At 43.7% G+C, this 12,103-nt stretch overlaps 1 protein-coding gene across 4 annotated transcripts in view; it reads left to right on the forward strand.

The window, feature by feature from the left end:
• LOC137344800 (E3 ubiquitin-protein ligase rififylin-like) overlaps positions 1-12,103 on the forward strand; it is a 79,483-nt gene that overhangs the window by 24,584 nt on the left and 42,796 nt on the right. For all 4 annotated transcript variants that reach the window (XM_068007962.1, XM_068007964.1, XM_068007963.1 and 1 more), the window contains one exon: positions 9,477-9,664. In XM_068007962.1, coding sequence (XP_067864063.1) covers positions 9,488-9,664 — 177 coding nt within the window. In that variant the 5' untranslated portion in view covers positions 9,477-9,487. The remainder of the gene's footprint in view (positions 1-9,476; positions 9,665-12,103) is intronic.

The raw sequence follows: 12,103 nt of genomic DNA on the forward strand, positions 1-12,103 counted from the left end.
CTCCAGTCTCATCCTCTAAGGGACCGATGTTTACTTTAGCTACCCTCTTCCTTTTTATATACTTGTGGAAGCTTTTACTGTCAGTTTTTATATTTCTTGCTAGTTTACTCTCATAATTTATTTTCTCCCTTTTTATTATTCTTTTAGCCATCCTTTGCAGGTTTTTTAAGTTTTCCCAATCTTCGGGCTTACCAGTAATCTTTGCCATGTTGTATGCATTTTCTTTTAACCTGATACCATCCTTTACTTCCTTAGTTAGCCATGGTTGGTTCACCCTTTTTGTGGAGTCTCCTTCTCACAGGGATATATTTTTGTTGCGGGTCATAAAATATCTTTTTAAATGTTTGCCACTGCTTATCCATCTAATCTGTTTACCCAGTTCACTTTAGCCAATTGCGCCCTCATTCCTTTATAATTGCCCTTATTTAAGTTTAATACAGTAGTTTCAGACCCAAGATCCTTGCTCTGTTCATGTGGATTGTAGATATATTCATCTAATTCGATCATTGTAGAAGGATATGCTGATAGGGTTAGATGAAGAGGGGTGCAAGGAGGCTCGTGTGGAGCATAGACACCGGCATGGACCAGTTGGGTCGAATGGTCTGTTTCTGTGCTGTTGGCCCTGTGGTGAGAGCCTTGTTGATTTTCTGTGGTGAAATGTCCCAACCCAGGCCACACAATTATACTATATGAATTGAGTTCATCAATGACTTGGGATTCTGAAACTCAATGAAAATTGGTTATATTTGCAGAAAATACCAAGTTAGGAGGCAGCCCAGAAACTACAAAATGAACAAAACAAAAAATATGAGTTGATCGAACTATAGCAGGTGAAATTTAATACAGACAAATGCAAAGTGCTGCACATGGGGAGGAAAAAATGGGCAACATAATACTTCATGAAATAGCTACGGATTAAGTTGAAAGACCTACGAGTCTTAGACTCAACACTCAAGATGACCATTCAATGCAAAGTAGCAATCAACAAAGCAACAGGCAAAATAGTAAAATACAAGTTAGAGGAGCTTGTGATGAAACTACAGTGCTCAGGTCAGACCAGTTGTTGGTCACCGAGATGTAAGGGAGACGTTCAAGCACTGGCGGCAGTACAGAGAGCCACAAGGGCTGATTTCTAGTCGTGAGTCTGATTTATGAGGAAAGACTGGAGAGACTTGGGCAGTTCAGCCTGGAAAGGGGGTGTCTGAGGTGGTGATCTTATAAAAGTACATAAGATAGTAAGTAGTATGAAAAAGGTTAACCTGGAATACCATAAATTAAACAGTGAGAGTAAGATAAGGAAACGTGTTCAAACTAGTAGACAGTAAGTTTAGGATCATCTTCACACACAGGGTAATCAACTCTTGGAATGGGCTTCTGGGTAGAGTCTTGGAGACAAAAACCCTGGAATTATTTAAGAAACAATTGATGCAACGATGGGGAAAATGTAAGGTTGTTCTCAATGGATGAATTAAGATGGGCTGAATGGGCTTCCTCATCTGAATGCCTATTTCTTGATTGTTTTGTATTCATTGGCCCAAGTGAGCACAGTGTTTTGGCAGAGGCTTTACTAACCACTAGATCCCAAAATGTTATTTTTTAAGAAATGCCATGACCAAGGGAATGGTTTATTCTAGTGTTGCAGAAAGGATTACATCCATCCAGTAAAGCAGATAAATGATTTAGCATAAAAAGCTGCTTGAGGCCAATCTTACTAATCCAGAGGGATGTGTGAGTGAAACATTTATCCACGATTTAATAAATCACTTGATCTGCTGGAACAGTGTTGAAGGAAGAGCTTTTGGCAATGTTTCATCATAAGATTCAGAGGAGGAAAATTAATATTTTATCAAAATACTTTTATTCCAGCCATTCTGAGTGAGGGGTGTAACATAAAATTCAAACCAGAAGTTTTCCAGTTGAAGACTTGGCTATTGAGTAACTCCTTGTCAGAACTCTTTCTTCAGAAGGCAACAATCACCTTTGGGGGCTGATGTGTTCCGACATTGGTTTTTCCAATGGGATGGTTGGGTAGCTTAATTCTGACATATCGTTAACTTTAAAAGTTAATGATTGCCTTTTTTGCTATCTGATGAATTCATGGCAACAGCTTGCAACGGAAAGATTATCTGCAGATTCCACAACCAAATGCAGCGTACGGCACTATAAGAGCCTAGAAAATTATATGTCTTCTATTGAATGGAATGCAAACTTAAAAATTGACTGTTCTCTTCCCCTCTGGCACAGATTTTCTTACGAATGTATATAATCTTCCTCTCTGCAGCCCCAACTCCCTTTTTCTTTCATGATGTATCTGGCTTGACATTGTGTAGACCCACTGGCAGGCATAAAGCCTGCTCGTCGGGCAGGCTGCGCTTGCGCAGTAAGATCTGTCAGCTGGAGGAGCTCTATTTAAAGGGGCAGTCCTCCACTGACATGCTGCAACAAACAGAAAAAATCACAGCATGGAGCAGCCCATGGGGAAGGCTGCTCCCAGTTTAATGATGCCTCACTCCAGGTATCAATACATGGGGTGAGGAGGAGGGGGAGGACAGAGATCTTCCTCCCGGCGGGCGGGAGGAAGCGGCCTGCCTCTGCCACCAGGAAGGCCTGGCTCGAGGTGGCAGAGGAGGTCACCAGCACCACCAACATATCGCCCACCTGCATACAGTGCAGGAGGCGCTCCAATGACCTCAGTAGGTCAGCCAAAGTGAGTACACTTACTCTTTCCCCTACACTCCGTCTGCCACATCACCGCCCCCAACCCACATCTCCTTCTGCACTGCCAACACTACTCTGTCACATCACCCCTCATACCCACTCAAACCTCATCCTCATCGTACCTGCACCTACTCACCTCGCCATTACTCATCCCGCCACTACCACTCAACCCAATCCTCATACAATCTCATGGCTCTATCTCGTACTCACCCTCTCATGCATCTCTTTCACGGTCAGCCTCACTCAACCTGCCACTACCTGTGCTTCAGCCACAGGGCATGCATCACATATGTGCAGTAGGCAGCGTAAGGCAAACGTGTCGTGAGCATGAAGGGGATGCACAAGGGTGTTTGAGGGTTTGTCATGGTTGTTACTTATATTGAATTTCTGACCAACTCACATTACATATTATATTGGCACCACTACTGCCATGTCTTCGTGAATCTTGTCTGGTCTGTGCAATAATGCCCTTTCCTGAGGATCACTATGAAGACCCACAACTGATGCCACCCATTGTGCCACTGCAGAGTGGGTGTAGGTGTATTTGCAGGGCTCTTTTGTGCAGACGGCTGAGAGACGTCGGCGATGTCCCCGGTTGCACCCTGGAAGGATGCAGAGGAGAGTTTGTTGAGGGCAGTGGTGACTTTGACAGCGACAGGTAGGAAGATGGTGCTCGGGCCAGCCGGGAGCAGCTTGGCATGAAGGAGGCTGCAGATGTCCACGACTACATGTCGAGTGACTCTGAGCCTCCGTGTGCACTGCTGCTCAGAAAGGCCCAGGAAGCTGAGCCTCGGTCTGTGGACCCTGTGGCGAGGGTAGTGCCCTCTGCGACGCATCTCTCTCTGCGGTTGCCCTCCCTCTTGCTGTGCAGGTGGATGTGCCACAGCACTCTGTTGTGGAGCTCCACGTGTCAGAGGTGGATGGCGAGGCTGGTGATGCTGTTCGCCCTCCGAGGAGGTGATGACTGCAGCTACGGCGGCCCCCATCCGGAAGATGTACATCTGAGGGGGTCCGCAAGGTAGGTACATGTGTCTGGACACCGGGGTAAGTGTGCAAGATTGTCAAATGGACCTTTGCAGCTGCCACAGGCTGACGGCTGCAACAGGTCCATTTGAACTGGGAGTGTTTCCCCCAGTGTGGGAAACAGTCCCAGTTTGCTATAAAATCCCACCCCTCCTCACATAATCCCTTAATCAGGTCAGTTAATGACCTGAAATACCTAAATAGATACTTTCAATTGGCATCCCGCTGGCTTTAATTGCCTGCGGGATTCCCACCAGCGGGGGCTGCGCGCGCACGTCAGCGGGGAACCCGGAAGTGCATGGGTTCGAGGCGGGCTCCAGGATTTCATGATTTTCGGGCCCCCCGCCAGGAGCGCACCCGATAGCGGGTGCTAAAATGCTGCCCAATATCTCACTTGGAAAAAATAAACTCAAACATTATCCACTGGCTCAAGCTGACTTCAATGTTATGAATGTCTTCTGACTGTTTTCCCCCTTCGTTGTGTTCTTCCTTCCCGTCTCCAGTCTGCTTTACAAAAACCAATTGTCTAAGTTGGACGCATTAATATTCAGGTACCTGTATGTAAGGTGAGCCTTTAAGCAGGATAACACATGGTTTTTTAAACTCCATATGGAGCAAATGTACAGTTCGTATGTGAGTAGACATAACAGCAACAATAACTTGCATTTATAAAGCGCCTTTAACGTTGTAAAATGTCCCAAGGCGCTTTACAGGAACAATTTTCAAACAAAATTTGACACCGAGCCACATCAAGAGATATTAGGACAGGTTGGTCAAAGAGGTGGGTTTTAAGGAGCATCTTATAGGAGATAGAGAGGCACAGTGGTTTAGGGAGAGAATTCCAGAGCTTAGGGCCTCGGCAGCTGAAGGCACGGCTGCCAGTGGTGTGATTAATATCGAAGATGCACAAGAGGCAAGAATTGGAGGAGCGCAGAGATCTGGACGGTTGTAGAGCTGGAGGAGGTTACAGTGATAGCGAGGGGTGAGGCCATGGAGGGATTTGAAATCAAGGATGAGAATTTTAAAATAGAGGCGTTCCTGAACCGGGAGCCAATAGGTCAGTGAGCGCAGGGGTGACGGGTGGACGGGACTTGGTGCAAGTTAGGAAATGGGCAGCAGTGATTCAGCACTTGGAGCAATCGAGCTGATTAGAGAGAGCCAACGTGGATTTGTAGAGGTGGGCAGCCTGTTCTTGCCCCACAGAACTTATTTCTTCCTATCTCTACACTCTTTTTCTCCCCTTGTTCAGTCTCTTCCGACCTTCATCCGCGACTCTTCCGACGCCCTCCGCCACTTTAACAGCTTCCAGTTCCCCAGCCCTAATCTCCTTTTCACCATGAACATCCAGTCCTTCTACACCTCCATCCCCCACTAGGGCGGCCTGCCATTTTGTGGGATACATGGGGTATTCTTTGTTCCAGTCCTACTCGTGTCCCCTCCCTCACTTTTTTTGGTACATTGATGACTGTATTGGTGCCGTTTCCTGCTCTCGCCCTGAATTGGAAAATTTCATCAACTTGGCTTCCAATTTCCACCCTTCCCTCACCTTCACGTGGTCGATCTCCAACTCTTCCCTTCCCTTACTCAACTTCTCTGTCTCCATTTTTAGGGCTATGTTGTCAACCAATATCTACTATAAGCCCACCTACTCCAACAGCTACCTCAATTACACTTCCTCCCACCCTGCTTCCTATAAGGACTCTCTTCCCTTCCCCCAGTTTCTCCATTTCCGTTGCATCTGTTTTGACGATGCCACCTTCCACACCAGTGCTTCCGATGTGTCATCCTTTTTCCTCAACCGAGGATTCCCCTCCACTGTAGTTGACAGGGCCCTCGACCGTGTCCGTCCCATTTCCCACACTTGTGCCCTCACCCCTTCCACTCCCTCCCAGAACCATGATAGGGTCCCCCTTGTCCTCACCTTCCACCCCACCAGCCTCCACATTCAACGTATCATCCGACGCCATCTCCAGGGTGATGCCACTACCAAACACGTCTTCCCCTCCCCTCCCCTTTCAGCATTCCGAAGGGACCGCTCCCTCCGTGATGCCCTAGTCCATCACCCCCAATACCTGCTCTCCTCCCCACAGCAACTTCCCATGTGAGCGCAGGAGATGCAACATCTGCCCTTTCACCTCCTCCCTTCCCACCGTCCAGGGCCCCAAACACTCCTACCAGGTGAATCAGCAGTTTACTTGTTATTTCAATTTAGTATACTGTATTCGCTCACAGTGCAGTCTCCCCTACGCTGGGGAGACCAAACGCAGATTGGGTGATCACTTTGCTGAACACCTCCGCTCAGTCCGCAAGTGTGACCCTGACCTGCTGGTCGCTTGCCACTTTAAATCCCTATTCTACTCTCACTCTGACCTCTTTGTCCTCGGCCTCTTGCACGGTTCCAGTGAAGCTCAACGGAAGCTCGAGGAACAGCACCTCATCTTTCGATTAGATACTTTACAACCTTCTGGACTCAACATTGATTTCATCAACTTCAAATCATCATCACTGCTCCCATGTTTTCGGACAGCAGGTGCTGGTTGATAATGGTTCTGATGTTGCCATTTTTAGCTGTTCTAGACCCATCTTTTGTTTATTGTGCCATTACCACCCGCCTTGCACCATCATCCCGTTTGTCATTTAATCCCTCCTGCCCTCCACCCTATCAGTGACCTTCCATTTTGTTCCATCCTCCACTCCTCCCCCTTCTCCCCGCACCCCCCCACCCCCCACCTTTCCTCTGGCTCCGTACTTGTTTAAAAACTGTTTAATCTTAAACTTCTTCCAGTTCTGATGAAAGGTCATCAACCTGAAACATTAACTCTGTTTCTTTCTCCACAGATGCTGCCTGACTTGCTGAGTATTTCCAGCCTTTTCTGTTTCTGTTATGGATTTGTAAAGGGTCGGTCATGTCTAATGAACATAATTGAATTTTTTGAGGAAGCAACTGAAGTAGTAGACAGGGGAATGTCTTTGGATGTAGTTTATATGGACTTGCAGAAAGCATTCGATACGGTTCCATGTAGGAGACTTAGCTAAAATTAAAGCTCATGGAATTGAAGGTCATTTATTGAGCTGGTTAGACGGTAGAGGACATAGTAGGGATTTAAAAAAAAATTTGTTCATGGGATGTGGGCGTCGCTGGTGAGGCCGGCATTTATTGCTCATCCCTAATTGTCCTTGAGAAGGTGGTGGTGAGCCGCCTTCTTGAACCGCTGCAGTCCGTGTGGTGAAGGTTCTCCCACAGTGCTGTTAGGAAGGGAGTTCCAGGATTTTGACCCAGCGACGATGAAGGAACGGCGATATATTTCCAAGTCGGGATGGTGTGTGACTTGGAGAGGAACGTGTTGGTGGTGTTGTTCCCATGTACCTGCTGCTCTTGTCCTTCTAGGTGGTAGAGGTTTGGGAGGTGCAGTCGAAGAAGACTTGGCGAGTTGCTGCAGTGCATCCTGTGGATGGTACACAGTGCAGCCACTGTGCACCGGTGGTGGATGGGGTGCCAATCCAGCGGGCTGCTTTGTCCTGGATGGAGTCGAGCTTCTTGAGCGTTGTTGGAGCTGCACTCATCCAGGCAAGTGGAGAGTATTCCATCACACTCCTGACTTGTGCCTTGTAGATGGTGGAAAGGCTTTGGGGAGTCAGGAGGTGAGTCACTCGCCACAGAATACCCAGCCTCTGACCTGCTCTTGTAGCCACAGTATTTAAGGTCATTTATTGACCTGGTTAGGCGGTAGAGGACATAGTAGGGATAATGGGTATGTACTCGAATTGGAAGAAAGTGACTAGTGGTGCCCACAAGGATCTGTGCTAGGGCTTCAACTGCTCACTATATTTATTAATGACTTAGATAACACAATAGAGAGCCATATATCCACATTTGCCGATGATATAAAAGATTGGTGGCATAGTAAGTAGTGTAGACTGGAGAATAAAATTACAAAGAGACATTGATAGATTAAATGAGTGGGAAAAACTGTGGCAGATGGATTTGAACGCAGGTAAATCTGAGGTCATCCATTTGGACCAAAAAAGGATAGATCAGAGTATTTTTTAAATGGCGAAAAGCTAGGAACAGTGGAGGTCCAAATTGATTTAGGGGCCCATGTACACATATCACTAAAATGTAGTGGTCAGGTACAAAAAATATTCAAAAAGGCTAATGGAATGTTTGCCTTTATAACTAGAGGGTTCGAATATAGAGGAAGTTTTGTTACAGCTTTACAAAGCCCTGGAGTACTGTGTACAATTCTGGGCACTGCACCTTAGAAAAGATATATTGGCCTTGGAAGATTCACCAGAATTTTACCAGGGCTCCAAAGGTTAAATTGTGAGAGATCACATAAACCAGGCTTATATTCCCTGGACTATAGAACGTTATGGGGTGATTTGATTGAGATTTTTAGGATTTTGAAAGGAATTGATAGGGTAGATAGAGAGAAACTTTTTCTGCTGGTGGAGGAGTCTAGGCCTAGGGGATATAACCTTAAAATCAGAATGATACTGCACAGAAGGAGGCCGTTTGGCCCATCATGCCTGTGCCGGCTCTTGGAGCTATCCAATTAGTCCCACTCCTCTCCTCTTTCCACATAGCACTGGAAAAATTTTCCCTTTTAAGTATTTATCCAATTCCCTTTTGAAAGTTGCTTGTCCTCGGATCTCTGACATTGACAGATGCATAACTGGCTTATAAATCTTGGAATATGTGAGGTTAGTTGGAATCCCAATGTCCAGACTGCCAGATATCTAGCTCTAATCTTGAGTCTTGATGAAATCTTGTACCATTTAGAATCTAGCTTCTCTTTCTACATTTATAGTTTTGGGACTTACTGAAAGGGATTTTTTATAGCTTGGCATATAGAAAATATTTTAGTTTTAGTTCACATTTAGTATCTCCAAAGAGAGTTGCTGTGTGCATTTACATTAAGATCTATTTTAAGCACTTTCTTCAAATGATTTTAGTTTAGTCGTACATTCAAGGGTTTGCATTCAGTTACATAGTTTGTTTGCCTGTGCTTACAGGAAAAGCATACTGAAGCATTCAGTTCCTTTAAGGGTAGCTGCAGTTAGTTTGGTCCTAGACTCCGGTATGCAATTCAGCCTGGAGATCAAGGTTGTCCTGCTTAACTAGTGGTCATATTGGTCATTGCTGCTGTTTCTACCTTGTCTGAGAAGTTGGTTTGGTTGTAGGGCAAGTGTTTATACCAAGTTATTTTGGAAGCAAATAAATTAGAAGAGTCCATCCTCTTGTGATCCAATTTCTGAAAGTTGATTGTTTCCTGTTATGCAATAATGTGTCCTTCATTGACCAGTCTAGATGAGTGCTTGTAGAAACAATATTGTCTTGTGTTCAGCGGATGTTTTGAACTGTTAATTTCTGAAGCTTTCTCCGGCACTTTTGGGGAGTGACCAACGCACACTTTTTCAGTTTTACCTAATTGCAGAAATTCAAACATTAATCTCAATCAGTTATTTTTAAGTTTGTTGCATTTTATTGTAGGAGACTATTAGATAATGGTCTAATCGATTACCAAATAAAAAAAAATTTTTAAGAAAGGGTTACGTTCTTTCCTTCCAGAGAAGTGTTATTGTGATGAGTCATGTGTGTTCCTTGTTTAGCTGAAAAGTTTAAAGTATAAGTGACAAAATGTGTGAAGTCGAATATGTCAAAAACTATGCAGATATTGTTATGCTATAGTCACTTTCCTGCAAGTCATGAACAAATCATTGTGTTTTTGCAGACGGCACTGCAATGTGGGCCTCCTGCTGCAACTGGTTCTGTGTGGACAACCAGACCATGGATGAACCTGAACATAATCCTAGAAGGCAGGCATACACCAATGCAGGCTACAACTCTCAGTCATCTCCATCTGGATTGGAACACACATGCAGAGCTTGTGGTTCTCGATTTGAAAATGCCTCGAGAAAGGTGGGTACAAGTTGTGAGCCAGAGACTAGAATTGAATTGAACTCATCTTACACAGAAATTTGACTAATTTTTAGCAGAAGCTACAGGTTAGAAATAAACATTAGTAAATGTGATTGTGTCTTGTGCTATTAACCTTTAATTTTAACCTGTTTTGGAGGGATCCATTAGTGATGCTACTGAGGCAGAAGTTGATGCATTCTGGCAATAGTTGCTGACTTGTTTATGATTTGGTGACTTGTTCATCTCTTGCACAGTCCCTGTGATGGTAAGTTAGAGGGTTTTAAAAGGACAGGGACTTAATACCATGTAATATGCCATCTATTATTCTGCTGCTAAATTGGAGCTGTTTAACCACAGCTCTTTAATGCCACATGGTTTAATTGCTGTGAATAGGCTCATGTTGAAGTGAATTTGAGGCTAATTGCTTTTTTCTCTTTTTAATACCTTTCTTTAAAGATGCCACTTGTTGATGAGTTCCCTTCCTGGTTGTGACTGTTGTGAATGATTTTTGAAACAGTGAGGTGGCAGGTTTTCAAGTGTGAAAAATTCTCTAGACACAACTTTTTAAATATGTGGATTTCCCATGGTATTTCTCATGGCAAATCAGATTTGCTGTTTTATAAAGAGAGAAGTGTTATAACAAGTAATGCACAATGCCTTCTGCGAAGGTACAGCTGTGTCTCCTAAGACCACCAAGTCTAATTGCTAAGTAAACATTTAGATGAATAAGACTTTAATTGTGATGTGGAGATGCCGGTGATGGACTGGGGTTGACAATTGTAAACAATTTTACAACACCAAGTTATAGTCCAGCAATTTTATTTTAAATTAATTGTTTTATTTTATGATTGACAGCGATACTGAGCATTCACAGTGTGTGTCAGAACTTGCTGTTTATGTGCCTACGACCTACTACACTCTTAATGGAAAACGACTGAGGCAGTGAATATAACTGGAATTTGTCAATTTTATTTTAAACTTTAATTGTTGTTTGATCGAGGAAGCTTACTTGGAATGTGCTTGTCAATTTTAGGCTGCAGCTCTAACATCCAGCAATTTAAGATGTTTTGCATCCATATAACAAAGTATAATTCCTGGGTACACTAGATGTACCATTTTTAATCATGTGGCATTACGAACAAAAAAAAATCCTTCTTTTCCTACAAATCTATCTGCTTCCTCTGACCCACTTAATTTTGGTGTTATTCTTTGTCTTCCACCCTTCTCTAATGCTTTCTCTGGCTGCTGAACACTTTTCTGTATGATATTGATCGGTCTGTCTAACATTTTCACTCCTGTCGCAATGTTTTGCACCAGTCTGTCATCTCTTGCATGTCTTCTGTGGTTCCCTCACACATGTTGTTATGTTTGTACATCTATCTCTATATCTACCTCTTTTTATCTTTTTAAGATTATAGGGTATGCAGAGAGGTGGGTGTAGAGAGAAGCTGACATGAGAGGTGCTGTAATATGAGTGATCGAGAGAAGAGGAGACTGAGGTGAACCAATGAAATAGCTCCAAGAATTTTTTTGTAAATCTTTTTGGCTGACATTTGTACTCTCTAAACTTGAGAAACCTAGTACAGGATGTAAGATTTGTAACACAGTAGGCTTTCAAACAAATTATAATATTTAGAAGAAAAACATTACACTTAGTTATATGGTAGCATTTTGTGTACATAAAATATTTCTAATATTTTCTGTCAGTGGCTTATTTATTTCTGAGATGCCTGAAACTTGAGCTTATAGGGCTTCCCAGAGTAAAAGAGACTCAACCGGGTAGTATCCAACTTCCAGTGTGCACCTGTACCTACAACTCCTGGAATGTTTTTATGATTGACAGCGATACTGAGCATTCACAGTGTGTGTCAGAACTTGCTGTTTATGTGCCTACGACCTACTACACTCTTAATGGAAAACGACTGAGGCAGTGAATATAATTGGAATTTGTCAAAACCATCAAAACAAAATAAAGCATGACCTTGACATTTTCTAAGGTAACTTTGCTGAAGAAAACAATATATGTTACTATATTCAAAGGACCTGTGTATTTAGTTAATATGATGTTATGTATGTGACTTGAATCTTTGCACTTTGCAATTTTGTGATTAATTTTTATTCGTTCTGTAGTATATTCAGAGTGATTATAGCAGCTGCATTTCTTTTGTATGTTTGAGGTAAAATTGAAGCAATCAGGAAAATATAGGCTACAAGATCTCTAAAGGCTATACCATTATTAAAATGTGCAGGGAGGTTCTAAGAACATAAGAAATAGGAGCAGGAGTAGGCCAATCGGCCCCTCGAGCCTGCTCCGCCGTTCAATAAGATCATGGCTGATCTGATCCCAACCACAAATCTAAAGAACACAAGAAGTAGGAGCAGGACCCAGCCACTCAGCCCCTGGGCCCGTTCCGCCACCCACAGGGTCTTGACCGATCC

This window comes from Heptranchias perlo, chromosome 28, assembly GCF_035084215.1.
Source record: "Heptranchias perlo isolate sHepPer1 chromosome 28, sHepPer1.hap1, whole genome shotgun sequence".
NCBI lineage: Eukaryota > Metazoa > Chordata > Chondrichthyes > Hexanchiformes > Hexanchidae > Heptranchias > Heptranchias perlo.